This window comes from Rhinoraja longicauda, chromosome 11 (assembly GCF_053455715.1).
Source record: "Rhinoraja longicauda isolate Sanriku21f chromosome 11, sRhiLon1.1, whole genome shotgun sequence".
NCBI classification, from domain to species: Eukaryota; Metazoa; Chordata; class Chondrichthyes; order Rajiformes; family Arhynchobatidae; genus Rhinoraja; species Rhinoraja longicauda.
The window spans coordinates 52,389,203-52,414,113 of NC_135963.1; the positions used below are offsets into that span (position 1 = coordinate 52,389,203).

The 24,911-nt window shown below is 45.6% G+C and overlaps 1 protein-coding gene across 2 annotated transcripts in view; it reads left to right on the top strand.

The window, feature by feature from the left end:
* Window positions 1–24,911, top strand: part of dennd1b (DENN/MADD domain containing 1B) — a 292,862-nt gene that overhangs the window by 162,352 nt on the left and 105,599 nt on the right. Inside the window, exons 8-10 of one of the 2 annotated variants that reach the window (XM_078407728.1) lie at window positions 2,072–2,128; window positions 4,535–4,588; window positions 5,506–5,616. In XM_078407728.1, the coding sequence (XP_078263854.1) occupies window positions 2,072–2,128; window positions 4,535–4,588; window positions 5,506–5,616 (222 nt within the window). The remainder of the gene's footprint in view (window positions 1–2,071; window positions 2,129–4,534; window positions 4,589–5,505; window positions 5,617–24,911) is intronic. The other variant, XM_078407727.1, reaches the window with a different exon arrangement.

Below are 24,911 nucleotides of genomic sequence, written 5' to 3' on the forward strand. Positions count from 1 at the left end.
GATGTCAGAGTGCGGCCCAGCGCAAATTGGAGGAACAGCACCTCCTATTTCGCTTGGGCAGTTTACACCCCAGCGGTATGAACATTGACTTCCCTAACTTCAGGTAGTCCCTGCTTTCCCTCTCTATCCCCTCCCCCTTCCCAGTTCTCCCACTAGTCTTCCTGTCTCCGACTACATCCTATCTTTCTCCCGCCCCCTCCCCTGACATCAGTCTGAAGAAGGGTCTCGACCCGAAACGTCACCCATTCCTTCTCTCCCGAGATGCTGCCTGAGCCGCTGAGTTACTCCAGCATTGTGTGTCTACCTTCGATTTAAACCGGCATCTGCAGGTTTTTTTTCCCTTCCATCCGTCTGAAGTATAGAAATAAATAAAATCTTTTGCCGTGAATGAAACCAACATGATCAGCACATTTGTAACGATCGAGGGAATATCAGCAAAGTGTATCCAGGAAATTAAATCTGGAAACAATTCCATGTATTTCTTGAGAGAATACATTGAGAGATTTGGTGGGTAAAATTACTGCACAAAAATGAGGAATCCAGAATAGCAAACTGTGGCCAATGTTCCAAAGAGTTGGAGCAAGGATTAAATCCCATCTGCTTAATGGATTCAGAAGAAAATTGGAAGTTTAAAGTATTTATAACTTCATTTCCACGAGTGGGGGAAGAATCAAACGAGAGAACTTAGTTAAAAGATAGGGGTGTGGACACTTAAAACTCCAGCAGTTTGGTTTTTGTTGCTCCAGATTCCAGCATCTGCAGTCTCTTGAGTCTCCTAATTGTTGCGATTGTTTAACCATCCTGGATTATCACTAACCAATATAATCATAGTCTGCCTTACCAAGGCAGGAGGAGGTCATGGCAGTCACAAATAGTCCAGATTAGGGTAAATTTTGGTTGTTAATATTCTGTTATTAATTGTGCAGCTCTGACCTTGTACGCTGGCTATTTTTTTTGTGCTCTTCAATGAAACAAAACAGAGCATACATTATATGGCGAAGGTATTTATTCACAAAATGCTGGAGTAACTCAGCAGGTCAGGCAGCATCTCAGGAGAGAAGGAATGGGTGACGTTTCGGGTCGAGACCCTTCCTCAGTCTGAGGAAAGGTCTCGACCCGAAACGGCACCCATTCCTTCTCTCCTGAGATGCTGCCTGACCTGCTGAGTTACTCCAGCATTTTGTGAATAAATACCTTCGATTTGTACCAGCTTCTGCAGTTATTGTCTTATACATTATATGACACTGAACATAAAACATAGAATGGTAGAGCATAGGAACAGGCCAGCCTACAATAGCTGTGCCGAACATGGTGCCAAAGTAAATGATCTCATCTGCCTGCACATGATCCATATCCCACCAATCCCTGCGTATCCACCTGCCTGTCTAAAAGCCTATCAAACGCCACCATCGTTTCTGCCTCCACCACCACCCTTGGCAGCGCGTTCCAGACACCTACCGCCCTCTGTGTTAAAAAAAAAACATGTCCTGCACATCTCCTTTAAACTTCAGAGCCCCTTCCAGCTCTGGCCTCTAGTCTTTGCCATTTCCACCCTGGGATAAAGGTTCTGACTGTCTACCCCATCTATGCCTCTCATCATTTTATATGCTTCTGATGGGTCTCCCCTCCCTCAGGTTTTCCAGGGAAAACAATGCAAGTCTATGCAACCTCTCCCTGTAGCTAATATCCTCTAATCCAGGCATCACCCTCGTAGATCTCTTCGGCTCTTCAGGACATAGAGATTTAACAAAACAGACAAATAAATAAACAGTATAGTGCCAAGTCAAAAAAATGCCCCGTCTATATATTTTGGAGCCTATTTGGAGGTTGTAGTGTAAGGAAGATGCTGCTCCTGAACCTGGACGTTGCAGTCTTCAGACTCCTATACCTTCTTCCCGAAAGCAGGACTGAAATGAGAGTGTGGTCAGGGTGGTGTGGGTCTCTGGAGGGAAGGGGGTTTATCCTGAACACTGCATTGCTTTTCATGTGATGTGGAGCTGGTTTAATTAGACTTTGCCAGCTCATCGAATAGGAGAAATACTGAACGACAGTATTCTTTCATATCTACAAGAACGAGCTGGTTTGCATTAGAAGTGGACAACTGACCAATGTACCAAAGCAGGACTTGGTGAGTGTAAAGCTTGAGAGTCATCCTTAAAATAATCAATCTCATAAAAAATTCCAATCAAGGTATGGGCAATAATGGAAGCCTTTTGTTAATTACCATCAAATAATTTGGCATGCCTTGTGGAAAATCTCAGTGCATGGCAGATAATGGGATCATTATATTTCTGCAAAACTGCCAACGTTTCCTTCAATCAGAAGTGATTGCTTACCGGGAAATATGGGATTAAGGAAGCAATGTTTTCACAGCGGCTTTGTTTTGATTTTTGGATGTTCTTTGATCAAAGCCACCAATTGGAAATCCTTCTGTAGCTTCCCTTTAAAAGGTTTAGTTTAGTTTAGTTTAGAGATACAGCGCGAAAACAGGCCCTTCGGCCCACCGAGTCTGCACTGACCACCGATCACCCCGTACACCAGCACTATCCTATGTACTCAGGCCAATTCACAATTTTTACCAACACCAGTCAACCTACAAACCTGCACGACTTTGGAGTGTGGGATGAAACCGGAGCCCCCGGAGAAAGCCCACGCTGTCACAGGCAGAATGTACATAGTCCGTACAGACAGCATCTGTAGTCAGGATCAAACCCGGGTCTCTGGCACTGTTAGGCAGCAAGTCTACCGCTGCACCACTGTGCCGTTTTACAAACCCACTGTTTCTTTGTTGGGACAAATGGAAATTTGTTATTATAAGATCTGGAATATTTTTTTCTCATTCAATCATTCAGTACCAATTTGAAACTTGAAAATAATATTGCAAGTCTGCTTGTTGCAAGTTATTGAGTCGACCCTTTCTCCAGATTGAAATGCTCAGAAGGATGTCCATTTGGTGGGCTGACTATTGGTAGAATTGCCGTATCACTCAATGTTCTACGCTTTGGTACTGGGTCTACTAAACCTATATCCATTAATTCAATCAATTTTTGGTGATGTGCTTTATTACCCTCTTTAATTTTTCACTCCTTTCAACCTTATTTAATTGAAAACAAATAGCTGAAATAATGAGTGTGTCCATCATTACTGCAGGTGTGTGAATTGCAGAGGCTGTGAAAAATGACTGTGTTACCTTGCTTGCAGCGGCAATGGCTCGTAAAGATTTTGCATGTTAAAGTTTAATATGCGACGCCCAGCCAGATGGGAGGGCCTGCAATTCATCTTGAGTGGGAGAGGAGGGAGAAGAAAGTCATTGTATGGAGATGGCTGCTGAAAGATGCTTCCACTGAAGATGTGTCATAGAGTCCGACAAAGCCGAATGGCTTACTCCTGCTCCTATCTTCTATGTTTCTATGCCTATGTATCCAATTAGGTGGTTCTCGAATTAATGGCAATTAGATTCCATACGATCTAGATTTAGATTTAGAGATACGGCGCGAGAAACAAGCCCTTCGGCCCACCGAGTCCGCGCCGCCCAGCGATCCCCGCACATTAACACTATCCTACACACGCTCGGGACAATTTTTACGTTTACCCAGTCAATTAACCTACATACCTGCACGTCTTTGGAGTGTGGGAGGAAACCGAAGATCTCGGAGAAAACCCACGCAGGTCACGGGGAGAACGTACAAACTCCGTACAGACGGCGCCCGTAGTCAGGATCGAACCTGAGCCTCCGGCACTGCATTCGCTGTAAGGCAGCAACTCTACCACTGCGCCACCGTGCTACTTTTCCACCGGATCTACTTTTTACCCAGAGTCGGAGCATCAAAAACCACAAGACTTAGGTTTAAAGTGAGGGGGGGCAAGATTTAATAGGGACCTGAGGGGCAACCTTTTCACACAGAGGGTGGTGAGTGCATGGGACGAGCTGCCAGAGGAGGTAGTTGAGGCAGGTGCTCGAACAACATTTCGAAGACACTTGGTCATGTACATGCATAGACAGGTTTAGAGGCCAAACGTAGGCAGGTGGGACTAGTGTAGATGGGGCATTTTGGTCGGCATGGGCAAGTTGCGCCAAAGCTGTATGACTAAAAACTCCTGAGTGGTTCACACCATTAGATCAACGATGACATTTTTTTTCAATAAACTTGCGTCTCTCACTTCAATAGCTCATCAACCATTACACTCCAAGGCAAAAGGCCACAGCCTCTCCAGACCCCTCTTGTACCTCGAGCCCTCCAATCCCAGTAACATCTGGTCATTCTTTCCTCTACTCTGTTCATCTGAAGGACCACCTTCCTCCAGCTGAGTCACCCGAACCATGCACAATACCTCAAGTGTGGTCTCACCAACTGCTGGAGCAGATTATATCTCGGCTGTGCACCTCAGAAAATTATCTTGTTTTGATGATGCAAGTTGCCTTTAACAAGAGACAATGGCGTTTGGGATACAGTGCTTATTTGTAATCATGCCAGCACTATTTCCTTGTGCTCTGCTGAAGTTGAGTAATACTTTTACCTTTTTCTCAATGCAGCATTCGTACTTTATCACCCCTGATACAAGTGGACTCCCTACGATACCTGAAAGTGTAAGTACTAGAAAAACAAAAGTAAGTTATACTTCTCTGGTTTCACAGAGCCTCACAGAGTCATACAGCATTCAAACAGGCCCTTCAGCCCAATTTTCCCATTCCGACCAACATGCCCCATCTACACCAGTCGAACCTGCCTCCGTTTGGCCCATATCCCTCTAAACCTATCCTATCTAAGAACCTGTCTAAATGCTTCTTAAATGTTGCAATAGTACCTGCCTCAACTAGCTCCTCCGGCAGCTCGTTTCATACACCCACTACCCTTTGTGTAAAAAAAGGGTCACTCCTCACTTTCCTATTAAATCTTTCCCCCCTCACCTTAAACATATGTTGCCTGGCTCTCGATTCCCCTACTCATGGCAAAAGACTGCACGTTTTCCCGATCTGTTCTTCTCATGATGTTGTACACCTCTATAAGATCATAGGTAGACAAAAAAAAGCTGGAGTAACTCAGCGGGACAGGCAGCATATCTGGAGAGAAGGAATGGGTGACGTTTCAGGTCGAGACCCTTCTTCAGACTGATGCCAGGGGAGGGGGCCTGAAGAAGGGTCTCGACCCGAAACGTCACCCATTCCTTCTCTCCAGAGATGCTGCCTGAACCGCTGAGTTACTCCAGCATTTTGTGTCTATCGGGTTTGTCGGTTAATCGGCCACTGTAAATTGTCCCTCGTGAGCAGAGAATGTGGATGAGAATGTGGAATAACATAGAACGAGTGCGAACACCGATCGATGGTCGGTGGGTTGTATCTCCAAACTAAACTGCACTAAACTTTGAACACAATTCAATTGAACATTTTTTGTCTATCAAAAATGTTCCAAAAATGATAACTGAAGCAACAAGATGTTCAGATGCTGTTCTTTTCCTCTTCTATTGTAGAGTGTGCTGTTAACCGATTTTGCGTTTATATTGCAGAGGAATATGACGGAGTATTTTGTGGCTGTGAGTGTCTACAACATGTTGCAACTTTATGCCAGCATGCTGCATGAACGACGGATTATTATTACCTCCAAGAAACTTAGCACTGTGAGTACCTGTGTCACCTGACGGGAAACCTGGTTTGGATTAATTGAAGGACACTGCATGGAAACGGACTCATTGGCCCACCGAGCCCATGCCGACCATCGACCAGCCGCTCACACTCGTTATCCCACTTTTTCATCCACTCCATGCAGATTGGGGGCAATTTACAAGGACCTACAATCCTTTGGGATGTGGGGGGGGGAACCCGGAGCACCTGGAGAAAAGCCGCACGGTCACAGGGAGAACATGCCAACACAACACAAACGGCACCTGAGATCAGGATCGAACCTTGGTCTCTGGCGTTGTGAGGCAGCAGCTCTACCCGCTGCGCTGCTGAGCCACGTATGTTGAAAGACTGGAGCGACTAGGCTTGTACACACTGGAATTTAGAAGGATGAGAGGGGCTCTTATCGAAACGTATCAGATTATTAAGGGGTTGGACACGTTAGAGGCAGGAAACATGTTCCCGATGTTGGGGGAGTCCAGAAACAGGGGCCACAGTTTAAGAATAAGGGGTGGGCCATTTAGAACGGAGATGAGGAAAAACTTTTTCAGTCAGAGAGTTGTGAATCTGTGGAATTCTCTGCCTCAGAAGGCAGTGGAGGCCAATTCTCTGAATGCTTTCAAGAGAGAGCTAGATAGAGCTCTTAAAGATAGCGGAGTCAGGGGGTATGGGGAGAAGGCAGGAACGGGGTACTGATTGAGAATGATCAGCCATGATCACATTGAATGGTGGTGCTGGCCTACTCCTGCACCTATTGTCTATTGTCTATTGTCTATAACATTGCTGCGTTTAACTTTGGAGGTCGATGCACTCAAAAGATTTATCCCTTCCAGACGTTGCTGGATAATGTCAATGAGAGTTAATGCTTGGACACAAAAAGAAAGTTCAACCTACACAAGGTCTTCTGAGCCATATTCAGATAAATTAATTACCGCGAGCTAGCGGGAGATAAGAGGTTTCTCACTGATTCAGAGTTCATTTAACTGTCTTGTCAATACACGGGATTCCTGAGAGTCTTTATGTTTTTTTATTAACTCTTGGGGATTGTACTGTCAAGGCTACTTGAGAAAAAGCAAAAGGCCATGATAATGTTACCTCGAGCAGCAATAAGTAGTTCATTTCAGCTTCTGTGTAGCAGCTTGAGAAGATGTAATAATACTATTTTTGAACAAAGCTTCTGGTGGCTCGTGACTGTTGAGGAGCTATTTCTGTGACGTTTCAAGGCTTTGTGCAGAGATGATTAGTTTAGTATTTAGTTTAGTTTAGAGATACAGCGCGGGAACAGGCCCTTCGGCCCACCAAGTCCGCACCGGCCAGCGATCCCCGCACATTAACACTACCTTACACACACTAGGGACAGAGCCTCAGAATTAGAGGACGTTCTTTCAGGAAGGAGATGAGGAGGAATTTCTTTAGTCAGAGGGTGGTGAATCAGTGGAATTCTTTACCACAGAAGGCTGTGGAGGCCAAGTCAGAGGATATTTTGAAGGCAGAGATAGATAGATTCCTGATCAGTACGGGTGTCAGAACTTATGGGGAGAAGGCAGGAGAATGGGGTTAGGAGGGAGAGATAGATTAGCCATGATTGAATGGCACGATAGACTCGATGGGCCGAATGGCCTAATTCTACTCCTATCATTTATGACATGACAAGCTTACATTTACCCATTTACACCAAGCCAATCAACCTACAAACCTGTATGTCTCTGGAGTGTGGGAGGAAACCAAAGATATCGGAGAAAACCGACGCGGTCACGGGGAGAACGTGCAAACTCCGTACGGGCAAGCACCCGTAGTCAGGATTGAACCCGGGCCTCTGGCGCTGTGAGGCGGAAGCTCTACCGTGCCGCCCCTGGATGGAGATGATGGAGCCCAGTACGCTGAAGGTCTGTTTATAGTGCCTTGATCATTCAAAGGCAGCTACTGCTCACCAGCCAAAGTAATCAGGCTTTCTGCGCCAAGTTGGACAGATCGCTGATTTTGATGGTAAGATCTGAAGGTCTTAAGAAGGGTCCCGACCCGAAACATCGCCTATCTATGTCCTCCAGAAATGCTGCCTGACCCGTTGAGTTTTCCAGAACATTGTATCTTTGTTAACAGTACATCGTCAGACATAGAAAACATAGAAAAATAGGTGCAGGAGTCGCCCATTCGGCCCTTCGAGCCATCAATATGATCATGGCTGATCATCTAAAATCAGTACCCCGTTCCTGCTTTTACCCCATATCCCTTGATTCCTTTAGCCCGATGAGCTAAATCTAACTCTCCCTTGATGTAAGAAATGGTTCAGGTCTCTCGGCAAGTGAGTGAAGTTCCAGTCCGGAGACTGCAATGTCACCAACGGCACCTTGCAGAGGGTGAGAGAACCTGGAACAGCACAGGCCCTTCAGCCCACAGTGTCCATGCTGAACGTTTCAGCTTTCTCACGGCTGCAGCGTTTCGCTTTTTGTTCGCCTTTTATATAAGACCGACAAAGATGGCGGACAGGCCAGACGACTCCCTGCATGCCGGTCCTAGAAGCGGATCTGCAGTCACTCATGCCAAATGCTCCACTCTCTTTTAAACCTCTACTCCAACAGCAGCATTTCTTGCTCGCCCTTCTATCCTGTATCTGTACACTGGACGGATTGATTGTAATCATATATCATCTTTCCGCTGACTGGACCGCACACGACAAAAGCCTATCACTGTACCTCGGTACACGTGTCGATGAATTAAACTAAACTAAACTACTAGTGGAATGTTTTGCTTGAAGATAATTTCATGATAATTTGCCTGAAAATCATGTCGGGGCGGCAGAGTGGCGCAGCGGTAGAGTTGTTGCCTGACAGGATTCAATCATAACCGGATTCGATCATGGCTACCAGTGCTGTCTGTGCGGAGTTTGTCCGTTCTCCCCGTGACCGCGTGGGTTTTCTCCGGGTGTTCCAGTTTCTTCCCACACTCCAAAAACGTACAGGTTAATTGGCTTTGGTAAAGATCGTAAATTGTTCCTGATGTGTAGGACAGTGCTGGTGTACGGGGTGATTCATGGTCAGCGCAGACTCGGTGGGCCGAAGGGCCTGTTTCCTATGCAGCATCTCTGAACTAAACTACAGTAAACTAAAGGTAGACACAAAATGCTGGAGTAACTCAGCGGGTCAGGCAGCATCTCAGGAGAGAAGGAATGGGTGACGTTTCGGGTCGAGACCCTTCTTCAGACTGATGTCAGGGGAGGGGGCGGGACAAAGATAGGATGTAGTCGGAGACAGGAAGACTAGTAGGAGAACTGAGAAGGGGGAGGGGATAGAGAGGGGAAGCAGGGACTACCTGAAGTGGAAGAAGTCAATGTTCAAACCGCTGGGGTGTAAACTGCCCAAGCGAAATATGAGGTGCTGTTCCACCAATTTGCGCTGGGCCTCACTCTGACAATGGAGGAGGCCCAGGACAGAAAGGTCAGATTGGGAATTGGAGGGGGAGTTGAAGTGCTGAGCCACCAGGAGATCATGTTGGTTGAGGCGGACTGAGCAGAGGTGTTCAGCGAAACGATCGCCGAGCCTGAGCTTGGTCTCGCCGATGTAGAGAAGTTGACATCGTGTGCGGCACGGTGGCGCAGCGGTAGAGTTGCTGCCTTACAGCGAATGCAGTGACGGAGACTCAGGTTCGATCCTGGCTACGGGCGCCGTCTGTACGGAGTTTGTATGTTCTCCCCGTGACCTGCGTGGGTTTTCTCCGAGATCTTCGGTTTCCTCCCACACTCCAAAGACGTACAGGTATGTAGGTTAATTGACTGGGTAAATGTAAAAAATAAAAATAAAAAAAATTGTCCCCAGTGTCGCTGGGCGGCGTGGACTCAGTGGGCCGAAGGGCCTGTTTCTGCACTGTATCTCTAAATCTAAAATCTAAATCTAAAAAAAAATCTGGAACAGCGGTTGCAGTAGATGAGGTTGGAGGACGTGGAGGTGATTTTAAACCAGCATCTGCATTTATTTTCCTACATTAAGCTAAACTTCTGTGTTCTTACAATTATTTTCCTTCCCTTTCCATCCCACTCTTCACTATACAATTTTTTTTACAAGGGAGTTTCGCTCCAATAAAGTTGTCTTTTAAGGTAGCCGTGTGTGACATGTTTACAGCCTTTCAGGCAGTCCTAGGTGTAATGTCAACTTACTCTCGATGCCATAAGGGTAAGATGACTGATGGGTGAATGCAAGGTTCAAGGCATCCCTTGTGGGACCTTGAATCCATCCCATAGAATTCAAAATTTATGGGTCTACAGATTCTGGAATAGCACATTAAATAAAATGAGATTTGTTCTTTTTTTTTTGAGAGTTGAGATTAGCTGTGTTGAATTTAAATATTTCCAATATTAAGACATTTGACCCTTTACACTAAATGTTGAAGGCTGTTTGTCCTTATGAACCTAGAAAATAAAATTATTTAAAATTTGTTATGGGAAAGAAAGGTTAACATTAAGCACGACTTTAGATGTGTGGTTTACTTTAGTTTAGAGACCCAGCATGGAAACGGGCTCTTCAGCCCACCGGCTCCGTGCCGACCATCGATTATCCTTTCACACTTGCTCAATGTTATCCCGCTTTCTCGTCCACTCCCTGCACATTAAAAGAAATTTACAGAGGGCCAATCAGTTTACAAACCTACACATTTTTGGAAGCACCCAGAGGAAAATGGCTACCTAATGACGGTCAGCTCAATGGCGCAGCGGTAGAGTTGCTGCCTCTCAACTCCGGAGACCTGGCGTCGGCTGCTGTCTGTGTGGAGTTAGCACGTTCTCCATGTGACCATGTGGGTTCCCTCCAGCGGCTCCGCTTTCCTTCCACATCCCAAAACCGTGAGGTTTGTAGGTTAATTGGCCCTCTGTAAATTGCCCCTCGTGTGTAGGGAGTGGATGAGAAAGTGGGACAACATAGAACTGGTGTGAACGTGTAATCGATGGTCAGTGAGAACATGTTGCACCAAAGGACCTGTTTCCATGTTGTATCTTTCAATCACTTGAATCCCGCCACAGATGCTGTCTGGCGCACCGACTATAGGACATATGGTATATTGGACATTGGAGCAAATTTAGACTGTTTGGCCCATCAAAGTCTACTCCAGCATTTGATTATGGCCAATCTACTTTGACCTCTCAAATCCATTCTCCTGCCTTCTCCCCGTAACCTTTGACACCCTTATTAATCACGAACCTATCAATCTCCGCTTTAACAATACCCAATGACTTGGCCTCCACATCCTCTCCACATCCACTCCATCCAGGTCTTTCACTATTCTGTAGATTTCAATGAGATCCCTCTAAACCGAGGGACCGAGATGAGAAAGTTTTTTTTCACACAGAGAGTGGTGAATCTGTGGAATTCTCTGCCACAGAAGGTAGTTGAGGCCAGTTCATTGGCTATATTTAAGAGGGAGTTAGATGTGGCCCTTGTAGCTAAAGGGATCAGGGGGTATGGAGAGAAGGCAGGTACAGGATACTGAGTTGGATGATCAGCCATGATCATATTGAATGGCGGTGCAGGCTCGAAGGGCCGAATGGTCTACTCCTGCACCTATTTTCTATGTTTCTATGTTTCTAAACTCCAGCGAGTACAGGCCCAGTGTCGTCAAACGCTCCTCTTGCGTGCTGGACATGGGGAGAGAACTAATGTTGAATCAAGGATGGAAGCTGGCCCCAATTAATATAAGCAAAGTAACAGTAATTTATAAAATACTAAAGTTTTTGAAGCCAAGATTGTTTCTGTCACTGGCTTTTGCTGCTGTTCTTTGTGCTATCTTCCGGCACTCATTAATTTATTGGCCAGCAGTAAACTGTGTTGAATAATTGAACATATTATCCTCCAGTAAACACTTGCAATAGATATGTCCTGTTGTGCCTATAGCGGTATTAAGGCCATCTGTATTGGTGAGTATTTTTATTGTTGCTCTTTTAAGATCAAGATTCTAACTTCAAAGTGAAGGCTGACAGTCTTTTACCCAGGAGAGGGGATTCTAAAACTAGAGGGCACAGGCTTTAAGGTGAGAGGGGGGAGATTTAAGAGGGATCTCAGGGATGACTTTTTGACTCAGAGGATAGTCATGTGGTCTCAGTAGGCTATTGCTGTACACTTTGCTAATCGGGGCTTGTGCTTAGGTATGACAATACTTTACTGAACTGTATGCAAAAAAATAATTTCACTGTAGATTGCTACATGTGATGATGAGCTGCCAGAGGAAGCTATAGACGTGGATATATTGATGACATTTTAAAGACATTTGGACTGATATATGGATAGGAAGGGTTTAGAGGGCTAGGGGCCAAATGCAGTCTGTATGCCATCTTGGTTGAAGGGCCGAAGGGCCTATTGCTGTGCTGAACGGCTTTGTGACTTTTTCATCGTAATAATTACGTACCTCAGTGATAACACGAGCCTTCACATAGAATGCAGAGCAAGCTACCGGACCATTTGGCCTGGCTTAATCATAACACCAACTAGCTGAATTTAGTTGGTATTGAGCACAAACACTGACTAAACTGGACTGTAAACTGTCCTGATTGCCCTTGGGATTTGGGCTTTTTACATTAATATTAGGATTTCTTAATTTACTGAATTTGTTTTCCTTTATTACATTACCTGTTAGCTCTGTGTTTATAGACCCGCTGTGCTGCTGCAAGTAAGAATTCCATTGTTCCGTTTTCGGTACATATGACAATTAAACACCACCAAAGTTTCCCCCACTGATGTTTTGCCCAACGCTCTTCAACCTCCACATCTAATCACTGTCTGTGCAAAGGGGTTTCTCCTGAATTTGAAACGTTAAAAGGCTTTAGGGTAGGCATATGGATATTGTGCGGGGAACAGCGGGTTAGGGGTTTTGTGCAGGTAGAAAATTGATGGTCTTGGCATTGTGTTCAACACAGACATCGTGGGCCGAAGGGTGTGTTCTTGTGCTGTACTGTTCTGTGTTCATTGAATTCCTTATTGAATTCATTAGTGACTCCGTTTGATTTACTGTTTGTATCGTACTGTATACCCTCGAAGGTATTTGTTCACAAAATGCTGGAGTAACTCAGCAGGTCAGGCAGCATCTCAGGAGAGAAGGAATGGGCGACGTTTCGGGTCGAGACCCTTCTTCAGACTGAAGTCTGTGTTTATAGACTGTAGTCTGAAGAAGGGTCTCGACCCGAAACGTTGCCCATTCCTTCTCTCCTGAGATGCTGCCTGACCTGCTGAGTTACTCCAGCATTTTGTGAATAAATACCTTTGATTTGTACCAGCATCTGCAGTTATTTTCTTACACGTACTGTATACCCTGACATTTTCTTAAAAACCTGGTATTAGGTCACCATTCGGCCTTCTCTTTCTTTTTAAAGGACGTTTAGTTAAATAGTCATCAACTGATATGGATTGAGGGATGATAAATTAAGGAGAATCCTTGAGCCGCAAGAGACTGCAGACGTTGGAATCCTGAGCAAAACACAAAGTGCTGGAGGAACTCAGCGGGTCAGGCAGCATCTGTGGAGGGAATGTGGGCAGACGGTGTTTTGGATCTGGACCCATCTTCAGACTCTTAAAGAAATGTGGAGACACAAGCAACTGCAGATGCTTAAATCTTGAACAAACACAAAGTGCTGGAGGAACTCAGTGGGTCAGGCAGTCGGACTGTGTAGGGAGTGGACAGGATTGGGTCTCTTCTTCAAGTTGTTGCCTGATCCGCTGAGTTCCTCCAGCACTTTGTGTTTTGCTCAAGCTTCCAGCATCTGCAGTTCCTTGTGTCTCCATGCTGGAGGAACTCAGTGGGTCAGGCAGCATCTTAAAGTAGGGTATCGACCCAAAACGCCTCTGTATTTCTCTCTACGAATGCTGTCTGATCTGCTAAGTTACTCCAGCAGCTAGTCTTTTGTTGGGGAAAAGGCTGAAATGGCCTGGAATAGCAGAATGAAGAGGTGGCCACACACAGGTTAAAATATTTATGGTGGATGAATTCAATAACATTAAACTAAAGTGTCAATGGGGGTCATAAAGTCAGCTTCAAGTTATTCCCCTGACATTGAATTTTTTTTGCGCCTGTTTTGTTAAAGACAACTGGAGATGTGTGTTAAAGAAAACTAAGCTCAGTCAAACGCCGGCAGTGAAGCTACCTCAGAGTGTCAGCGACCCGGGTTCGATCCCCACCTCGGATGCTGTCCGTGTGGAGTTTGCACGTTCTTAATGTGACCACTTGGGTTTCCTCTCACATCCTAAAGACGTGCGGGTTTGTAGATTAATCGACCCTCTGTAAATTGCCCTTGGTGTGGAGGGAGCGGACGAGAAAGTGGCATTAAATAGAACTGGTGTGAACGGGTGATCGATGGTCGGCACGGACTTATTGGGCCGAAGGGGCTGTTTCTGTGCTGTATCTCTAAACCTTTTTTTAATTTTGAAGGGTTCAACAGTTCTTGATTGTCATCTTTGCACAGCACAGTGAAATTCATTTGCACAACCACAAACGCACAGTCGCCACACGTTTAAAATGAACAAAATTAAAGATAAAAACAATGGGGAATAAAATGACAGTCTTTGAAATCAGGGCAGTGTTTGCTGGGGTAGGTTTGAAAGTTCACTACAGTAAGGGAGGGGGGAACGCTGATGTTATACGTGAAGCATTTAAGTCCTGACTGTACTCACATGCTGCAGAGGATGTTTGGAAAACCAAGCATTCAAAGCCAAGAAATAAATCATGATTTTACAGCGGGGCATGAGCTGACTTATTGCTGTTTTGTGCCAATAGGTAAGTGGTATTGCAGTTTAAAGCCGTGTCATCGGTTCTCAAGTCAGTCGAGCGTGCAGGCTTGTCATATGCCTGTGTAATTGTTCCACACCACACTTCCTTTAACTAGTCAGCTGGGGCTGTGCATTTTGTCTTGGAGACTTTGGCCGGACTGCAGCTGACAAAAGGCTTCTCATCATCCTGTCAGATGAATGCTAACCAGGGTATATCATTTGCAACATTCAGTGGCTCACAAGCAGGTTGTTTCTACATGGACCTGCTGTCAGAGTGTGTATGTGTGTGTGAGACTGTGTGTGTGCGCGTGTGTTTGTGTGTGGGTGCGTGTCTTTGTGAGTGATTCTGTGTGTGAGTGGCTGTGTGTGTGTGTGTGTGTGTGTGAGAGAGTGACTGTGTGTGTGTATGACAGTGTGTGTGGGCGTGTGTATGTACATGTGAGACTGGGTGTCTACGTGTTAGACTACGTGTGTGTATATACACACATTTTATATGTGTATATATACAAACACGCACACATGTATATATATATGTATACACACACACGTGTATATGTGTATGTATGTGTGTATATATGTGAGTGTGTTTTTATGTGTGTGTGCATTTTGTATATGTATATATATGTGTGTGCGTATGTGCGTATATATATATATGTGTGTGTGTGCGTATATGTATATGCATACATGTATATGTATGGTCAGGGTCAGGCCCATACCCTCTCTGGCATATTTCATATACCCAGCAACCTTTCTGTGAAAATATGACCCATCAGGTTCCTATTAAATCTTTCCCTTTCACCTTAAACTTATGTCCTCCGGTTCTTGATTCCCCTACCCCAGATAGAAGACTTTGTGCGTCTATCCTATCTATTCCCCTCGTGATCTCGTGTGTGTATTTTGTTTTTCCAGTCAAAAGCCCTGCCATTTTATGTTTTTGCGGTGGATTCTCGAGACTTCCGCCTTGTTTATAAATAAACCATGACCGTTCCCTTGGCCCGTGGGCCTTGCTGAAATAATTGGAGTCAGTTGCCTGAGTTTTCTGAGCCATTACTTCATGGCATTGGCTGTTGAAAGGTTGTTTCCTCAGGGGCCAAGCAGCAGCTTGTTTGCTGTGTCCATGTGGCCTCTGAAAGTGGTGGGTTATGTCAGGGTTCTGCAAAGAGTTTTGCCGGGTCAGAACTAGCTGCGTGCTCGTGTTCTAATGATTTCTAGTCGCAAGTAATAAGAATGACTAACTCTTGCATGACCAAGCTGGAACTGCCTTGTCGCCTACTGTGCTGTTCCTTTAGTTTTAGTGTTTAGTTTTTTAGATTTAGAGATACAGCGCGGAAACAGGCCCTTCGGCCCACCGAGTCTGCGCCGCCCAGCGATCCCCACACATTAACACTATCCTACACGCACTAGGGACAATTTTTACATTTACCCGGTCAATTAACCTACATACCTGTACGTCTTTGGAGTGTGGGAGGAAACCGAAGATCTCGGAGAAAACCCACGCAGGTCACGGGGAGAACATACAAACTCCGTACAGACGGCGCCCCTAGTCAGGATCGAACCTGAGTCTCCGGCACTGCATTCGCTGTAAGGCAGCAACTCTACCGCTACGCCACCGTGCCGTATAGTTCAGTGAAGCAGCATGAAAACAGCCCCTCTGCCTGCGCCAACCATCGATCACTCATTCACACTGCTTCCATGTTATCCCACTTTCTCGCCCACTCCCTCTACACGCCCTTTATATTTTTGTTAAAGGCAGTTGGAGTGGAACTGAGCTCCATCAAAGACCTGTGGAGCTGCTGCCTCACAGCGCCAGAGACCTGAGTTTGATCCTGGCAACGGGTGCTGTCCGTGTGGAGCTTGCACGTTCTCTCCGTGGGTTTCCGCATGGGTTTCCTCCAGGTGCTCTAGTTCCATCCCACATCCCAAAGGCAATGCGGATTTGGGCCGATTAGAATTGGCGTCTGTAAATTTCACTAGTGTGTAGGGAATGGAGGAGAAAGTGGGATAACGTAGAGCTAGTGTCATGGAATTATTGCTGGTCGGTGTGGACTCGATGGGCTGAAGGCCCTGTTTCCACACTGTATCTTTAAGCTAAACTAAAACACTTTTGCATCCTCTTTGTACATACATGAGTTAACTGGGACACTGGTGCATAGGTATAATTCTGAAGAAGTGCTTAAGCCGCAGAACTGATTCAGGCTGGGAAATGCAAAGCAGTTTAGTTTTCACCAGCACTCCAGCTGTTTTCCAGACTCACTCTAAATCTCCTGTCAGAGTCGAGTTTCAGTCCACAGCACACCCAGCTAAATCTCTGGGCTGCTCTGTTTTGAAATTGGGTTGGGCCCTTTCTGCATTTAATGCAATGTCATAAAAAGGAACTGCAGATGCTGGTTTATACCAAAGATAGCCATAAAATGCAGGAGCAACTCAGCGGGTCAGGCAGCGTCTCTGGAGAACATGGACAGGTGACACTTTGGGTCGAGACCCTTCTTCAGACTAACTGCATTTAATACATGAAAGCAGTGTGGACCACAAACATAAATACAACTTTTGTTGTTGTGAGGGCAAATCATTTAAGTGTTTGTAGAGACCACGCATTCTCTGGTGGGAAGGGAAATGTTTAATCAGAAGCTGAGAAGCAACTTTTTACACAGAGGGCGGTGGGTAGTGGAATAACATAGAACTAGTGTGGAACAAGCTGCCAGTTGAGGCTGGTGCAATAACAATAATTAAAAGACTGAAGAAGGGTCCCGACCTGAAACATTGCCTGTCCGTTTCCTCTACAGATGCTGGCTGACCTACTGAGTTACTCCAGCACATTGTGCTTTCTTCAAAATTCCAGCATCTGCAACTTCTTGGGTCAACATTTAAGAGACATTTGGACAGGGCCGTGGGTAGGGAAGGTTGAGTGATATATGGACCGAACATGGGTAGGTGGGACGAGTGTGGATGGGGCATGTTGGTCGGCGTGGATAAGTTGGGCTGAAGGGCCTGTTTCCATGCTGTATGACTCTATGGTTGGTGCAAACTGTGCTTCTGTGCCTTGTTCTCCCACAGTAGTTGTGCCAATTCTCCCACGATGGGGCTTGGACAGTTTAGTTGAGTTTAATTTATTGTCACGTGCACCGATGTACAGTGAACAGCTTTTGTTGCGAATCAGCGGAAAGACTACACATGATTCAATCGACCCATCCACAGTGTATGAGAAACATGATAAAGAGAACAACATGTGGTGCAAGATGTAAAGTCCGGTTAAAGATAGCCCAAGGGTCGCCAATGAGGTGGATTGTTGGTCAGGACCGCTCTCTAGTTGGTGATGGGATGGTTTGGTTGCCTGATAACAGCTGGGAATATACTGTCCCCTGAATCTCACTATGACCTGAAAGAAAATAGTCGTGGCTTTTTAAACCAGGCATAATTTCCCTGAACTTTGGCCAATGTTTTCTTTCGTTTGGACTGACGTAACATGAAAGGAAACCGAGTCACTTTTGGTTACCACCTTCCATAGGGGTTTGCTCCCAACGGCGAGCTCGCAGAACACATTTTGTTCACTTCATTTCGGTCGGTACAAGTCCCAAAGAAGCTCGCAGTAGTCGTCATGGTGGTGACTACCCCTCGAGGTCGAGGATGATGGTCTACGTTCCGATGTCAGAACGAAGACGCCTGTGCGTGTGTTTGTTTAACGTGTACTTGATGTTGCACTCCAAGAAGCACACAGTATGGAGTGTGTGAGGTTGCAGCCCCTGTTCCAATATCTAAAGGGGCTGATCCTTGCTTTTTGGCTGCACTTCTCACCCACCATCCTCATCTTTGGACACCCTGTGCGTAGGGGAGAGGGCAGGGCCGAAGATGTCCTGGTTGGGTTGCTCCTGGGCCTGGCCAAACTGGCCATCCGTGACTCACGGCGCCAGGCGGAAGAGGGCTCTGCCCGAGCCAGCTGCCTACCCCTTTTCCGGGGTTACATCTGCGCCCGGGTGGGGTTGGAGAGGGACTACGCGCTGTCCACGGGCACCCTGGGGGATTTCCGGGACCGCTGGGCACCACGGGGGATTGGATGTATCCTGGATGGGGATTGTAATATAATTGTATAATAGTTTCAATTGGTATATTTGTTCCTATAGTATTCTGGTGGTGGGTTCTGTTTTGGTTTTATTGTATTGTATATATAATTTTAATATTTGAAACACACGGTCCTTCACAAATCAGTCAACTGATTCCAATGGCAAGGGAACCAAGAGGATTGGAGCTGATAGATCTGTTGCAGCCTTCATCCGCCTTCACAGCCGTTGAGCTCACGATAACATTGTCCGCCTGGTGGTTTTGTACGTTGGATCGTTCTTAGTCTGGACCCCCATCCTCGACCTTCCCGCCATGGGTGGCCCTACCCGAAGCTAGTGCTTCCCATGACATCGCTCTCAGAATCAAGGGGGCACGCAGGCCTCTTCACCACGACAAGGTGAACGATCCAAAGAGGTCGCAGTAGCAGGAATGATCTAATGGCGTTTAAATAGTTCTCACCTTCCAGTGACACAAATAACATTGAAGCAATCACGTGAGGAGTTTGTGAACAATTGGTGCAGGTGCTCAAAAGTATCAAGGAAGTTCAAGAGAATCTTAGGTGCGCAGAGGGGGAGTTGCAGCCTTACAGCGGCAGAGATCCGGTTCGATCCTGACTACGGGCGCTGTCTGTGTGAAGCTCATACGTTCTCCCTGTGACCGTGTGGGCTTTCTCCGGGCGCTCTGGTTTCCTCCCGCACTCCAAAGATGTACAGGTTTGTAGGTTGATTTGGCTTCAGTAAAAAAAAAATTGTAATTTGGCCCTAGTGTGTAGGATAGTGCTGGTTAGCATGGACTCGATGGGCCAAAGGGCTTGTTTCTACACTGTATTTCTAAACTAAACTAAAGACAAAAAGTGCTGGAGGAACTCAGCAGGTCAGGCAGCGCTTGAAGAGGGAACGTTTCCTGCTGTGACTCCCCTGCCTCTCTCTCCATCGGTCTGAAGAAGGGTCACGACTTGCAAGGTCGCCTGTCCATTCTCTCCACAGATGCTGCCTGACCTGCTGATTTCCTCCAGCGCTTTTGTGTTTGCTTGGAGGAAGCGAAAGACCTCAGTGGATGATATGCTTTGACAATCGATGGGAAAGCATTGGCATCTGATTCGATCTCGTGATGAGAACAACCTTTCCTTTCCTCCGCGTGTTTGAGTCAGCCAGTGACTGGAACAAAATAGAATATTTAAACTAATACTCACTGCAACCCTGTGGAGGTCGGCTCTGAAATGTTGCCTTAAAACAACAGCGGAATAAAGCTCTTGTGTGCAATAAAACATTTAGTTTTCAGCTTCAGGTTATTTATAACACTCAGTATTTCTTCACCCCTGGGATAGTTTCATAGTACCAGAACCAGAAGGTCAGTATTTGTGTTCAGTAATGTTGTGCTAATATATTCAGTTTAGTTTATGAAGGCTCAGCAAGGAGGTATAACTGAAACCGGTATTTTCGTTTGTTTTCCTTGTCAACATTGTTATTAGCCAGCTGCACACCAGATTAACAATGTGCCTCTACCTGCTTAGAAGTCACAGAACTTAGAACAACATCGCACATGGACAGGCCCTTCAGCCCACAAGGCCTGTGGCAAAACTAATCTCTCTACCGACACGTGATCTGTATCCCTCCACGTCCACCTGCCTATCCAAAAGCCTCTTAAACACCACTGTCATATTTACCTCCACCAGCACCCCTGACAGCGTGTTCTGACTGTCTGCCTTATCTCGGGCTCTCATTCCTAGAGGCAAGGCCGCAACTACTTTTAAATATCGTCACAATGTCGATCAAGGTAGTAGTTTTACTCGTGGAGGTACTTTGGTGATCAGGAAGGCTATAGAGTGGCGGTGGAGTTGCCAGTGGCAACAGGCAAGGGAATTGGCTCTTTGGCAGATGAGGTGTGTGTAAGGAAATTTTATTGAAAGAAGAACGAGACGTCAATGAAAGGTGTAGCAAGCGATATTGGAAGCAGGAACGTGAGAGGTAGGTAGTAAGGCATCAAAGCTTAATTGTGGCACAGCTGGTAGAGCTGCTGCCTCACAGCGCCAGAGACCCGGGTTCGATCCTGACCTCAGGTGCTGTCTGTGTGTGGAGTTTGCACCTCCTCACTGTGACTGTGTGGTTTTCGTCCGGTTTTCTCTCACATCCCAAAGACGTGCAGGTTTGTAGGTTAATTGGCCCTCTGTAAATTGCCCCTGGTGTGTAGGGAGTGGATGAGAAAGTGGGATAACATAACTAGTGTGAACGTGTGATCGATGGTCGCTGTGGACTCGGTGCGCTAAAGGCCCAGTTTCCATGGTGTATCTAAACCAGTGTGAACTGGTGATCGATGGTCGGCATGGATTCGGTGGGCCGAAGAGCCTGTTTCCATGCTGTATCTCTGATCTAAACTAGTGTGAGCTAGTGATCGATGGTCGGCATGGATTCGGTGGGCCGAAGGGCCTGTTTCCTTGCTGTATCTCTGAACTAAACCAGTGTGAACTGGTGATCGTTGGTCGGCGTGGACTCTGTGGGCCGAAGGGCCTGTGGCCGTGCTGTACCTCTGAACGAAATGTCAACGTGGCTCATGGCTGCCGGAGTGAGTGAACGGAATCATATTCTGTGCCACAGTGACATGCACAGGCCGGAGATTGCAGCTGCATTTAAACAGACCTAACACTGCAAGCCCCTCTGCTCTAATTGTGCCTTCATAAAACAACGGCAGGAACCGTGCAATACCATCACCAGCTACAGACATGGCAGCTCCTGCTGTTATACGTAGTCACGTTGTGAATCACTTTTCCCAAGGGACAATACGTGTGCTTATGGAGGGGGAGGAATTTAGCGTTGCCCACAGCCTGATGTTGCTATATTGGAGATAGGTCATGTTTTCCTTGCTGCTGTGGTCAAGGGTGCCACTAAAACTGGGGGTATTTATTTCACAAAATGCTGGAGTAACTCAGCGGGTCAGGCAGCATCTCAGGAGAGAAGGAATGGGTGACGTTTCGGGTCGAGACCCTTCTTCGTACCACTAAAGGGTACCACTAAAACTGCAGCACTATTGTGCAACATGGAAACGGGTCATTTGGCCCAACTCATCCATGCTAGTTTAGGTTAGTTTATTTTATTGTCACCTGTACCAAGGTGAAATGAAAAGCTTTTTTGTTGCGGAAAAACTATACATGATTACAATCAAGCCGTCCACAGTGGACAGATACAGGATAAAGGGAATAACAATTAGTGCAAGATAAAGTCAAGTCAAGTCAAGTTTATTTGTCATATACACATACACGATGTGCAGTGAAATGAAAGTGGCAATGCCTGCGGATTGTGCACAAAAAAGAGTTACAGTTACAGCATATAAATAAAGTTAATAAGTTACTATAGTGTAGACAAAAATTTAGTCTCTGGAGTTATAAAAGTGAGAGTGAGAGTGACCGACCGGGGTGAGGCTGGGCCTTGATTGTCCTGCTGGCTTTGCCGAGGCAGTGCGAAGTGTAGATGGAGATGCTGACCAAATGGTGCCGCTCAGGAATTGTATCCCAGCCGTGACCACAAAGAGAAGTGGTGTGAGACTACTAGGAACCACAGATGCAGGAATCTTGAGCACAACACAAAGTGCTGGAGGAACTCAGCGGGTCAGGCAGTTTCTGTGGAGGGAGTGGACAGATGAGATTTCGGGTCGGAAACACATCTTCAGAAATGGTGTGAGATTGGATCTCAGTTAGGTCTCTCACCATTTTACACAGTGGGGTAATTCTGACTCTTGGTTCCTGATTGAAACATCGGTGTCGTGTAGACATTTCGTGCCATGCTCTTGAAACATTTCTGTTGATGCACTGTGAGGTATATTCTGTGCAGTATCGTGAGGATGTGAGCTGTATTCTCTCCTGGTCAAGAGAAATGTATTTGCACAAATAAACAATTCTGTAGCTATACATAGAACATAGAACAGTGCAGCACATAAATTGGTCCTTCACCTACGATCTCCCTGTCAATCATGATACCAAGTTAAACTAATCTCCTCTGCCTCCACGTGATCCATATCCCTCCATTCCCTGCATATCCCTGCCTGTCCAAAAGCCTCTTAAATGCCGCTTTTGCAAGTGCTTCGACCATCAACCCTGGCAGTGCGTTCCAGGTAACCACCACCCTCTGTGTAAAAAATCTTGCCCCACTCATCTCCTTTAGACTTTCCCCCTCTCACCTTCAACCTATGCCCTCTAACATTTGACATTTCCAGTCTGGGGAGAAAGGTTCTGATTGTCTACCCTATCTCTGCCTCTCATCATTTTATGTGCTTCTGATATTGATAACAAAAAGCCACAAGTCACAACACAGTATGAATGTCTGAAAGTATTCTTTTCTTCGGGATCCTTAACCCTATGTTAAACTCTTTAATATTTTATAAGTAAAATGGTGAAAACATTCATTAATTGTGGGGGGGTTTTCTCCAAAGATGAGGCAGTCTACATGGGCGCTTGCAAATTGTATCAGTGTTTCTAAGGAATTATCGTGTTAGTAGATTCTTACAGTGGTTTGAGAGATCATTTTAAGATATATTAATCAGATAGGGTTCCTCTTCAACGCAACAGTCAAAATCCTTTAGAGTACTGATCTTAATCTATTTACAATCTCAAACTTCAAGTGCAAAATGCATTTTTATTATTATTTATACCAATTTTATGATTGTTTATGGATATACTTACTTCTGTTGAATACTCAACTCCCCTCTGAACACTAGAAATACTTGCTTAATGTCTTTGCAGCTCTTGGACCTTTGAGTAAATCTCAAAGGCGCTTTCAATACAGAGGTAAGTACCATAGTGTGTTATTGTAAAATTCTATTAAAATCCCCAAGAATAAAAAAAAAAATCTCCATAATGTTTATTTCATGATGAATAATGAATAACTTGTATTTTGGATTTAACCTGTATTTATTACCAACCGAACCCTATATGGACTTTTTATGGAGTGTGGGTTTATGTTTGTATAATAGTCCTTTGGAAATGATTTGCATGTCTTTAATTTATTTTCATTGCGAATGCAGCAGAGAAACGACAAGGTTTGCAGGAGTACGGGCGTTAGGTATCAGAGACTCAGTGACAATTGCTTCCTTTGTCTTTCTTTAAAAAGGGATCTAGCTCCACACAGTGTCAAGTCTCCTGCCTTGGAATTATTCAAATTATGTTTTATTTATACAAGATTTCATTGCAGAACTGCGGAGATTATGGAAATCACTTTCAGGGCTGCCACCGCAATTTTAAGAAGTTTATCATCATGTTCAGATAGACAATCAGATTAAGAAATTCTCTAGTCTTGATCTTTGTGTGTGTGTGTGTGTGTGTGTGTGTGTGTGTGTTCTTTGCAAGTACATTGGAACTCAGTCCAACATTGTAATCTAGGTGTGGTGTGTTGTCTGAGGCACACCATCATTTTGGGCACATTAAGTACTTTCAGCAGTCTGTAATTAGACGTTTGAACAGTTGCCAGCCCATTGGAACGTATTCACTGCTCAGAAACCCACCATGTCGCGAGCGTAGCGCAAAGTTGGAGATGTTGCAGAAATGAAACTCGCCTCGTGGCTTTGAACTTTTGCGACGGTTTTATGATGTGCATCGCGGTGTCAGTGCAAGCAGTGCGGATCTTAAAGGCTGTGAGGAAGATGCATTGCTGGAGTGATAGGAACATGATTTTGAATGATATCTACCACGCCAGCCGACGACAGCAGAGTGCTGAACAAAGTCTGGACAGTGAAATCTCTGCACCTGAAGCCCCGCGAGATGAATAATTAAGCATTTGAAGGGGGAAATTGGTGACGGAAACCGCACTGAATGGCATCCCTCATTGTGTGCAGCTCCACTTAAGTAAAGAACCTAATTCCTACCGGGATGTTCATGCATATAGAAATAAAGCACACAATACACGCCTGCTCCTTGGTTGTAGCCCAAGACAGTCTATTCCGAAGGGAATTAGACTGCCTGTAATCCAGCAATTTTAAAATCAAGTGCAGTGGTTTAGCCATTGCTTTGCACAGTGATTTAAGTGAGTATCACTTTCCCGCACTGCAATTTAATATTTCTTAAACTTCATGACAATATTAGACTGAACCCTGGCTGGTATAATAGATCGGGGATTTAAATAAGAGTATCACTGTAGCTTTAAGCTTTGCCCATTCAAGTGGAACTTAAGGGCGGCACAGTGGCGCAGCAGGTAGAGCTGCTGCCTTCACAGGCACAGAGACCCGGGTTCGATCCTGACCTCGGGTGGAGCTTGTGCTTTCCCCCAGCATTTCCCAGTGGGTTTTCTCCGGGTGCTCTGGTTTCCCAAAGACGTGGGTACCTTGTAGGTCAATTGGCTTCCACAAATTGCCCCTCGTGTGCGGGGGAATGGATGAGAAAGTGGGATAACGTAGAACTAGTGTGGACGGATGATCGATGGTCGGCGCGGACTCGAAGGACTGAGGGGCTGTACTACTATTCCAAGTTCTAAATATGGAAGGTCAATAAATCGTAGCTTCATGAGCGACACCCAGCT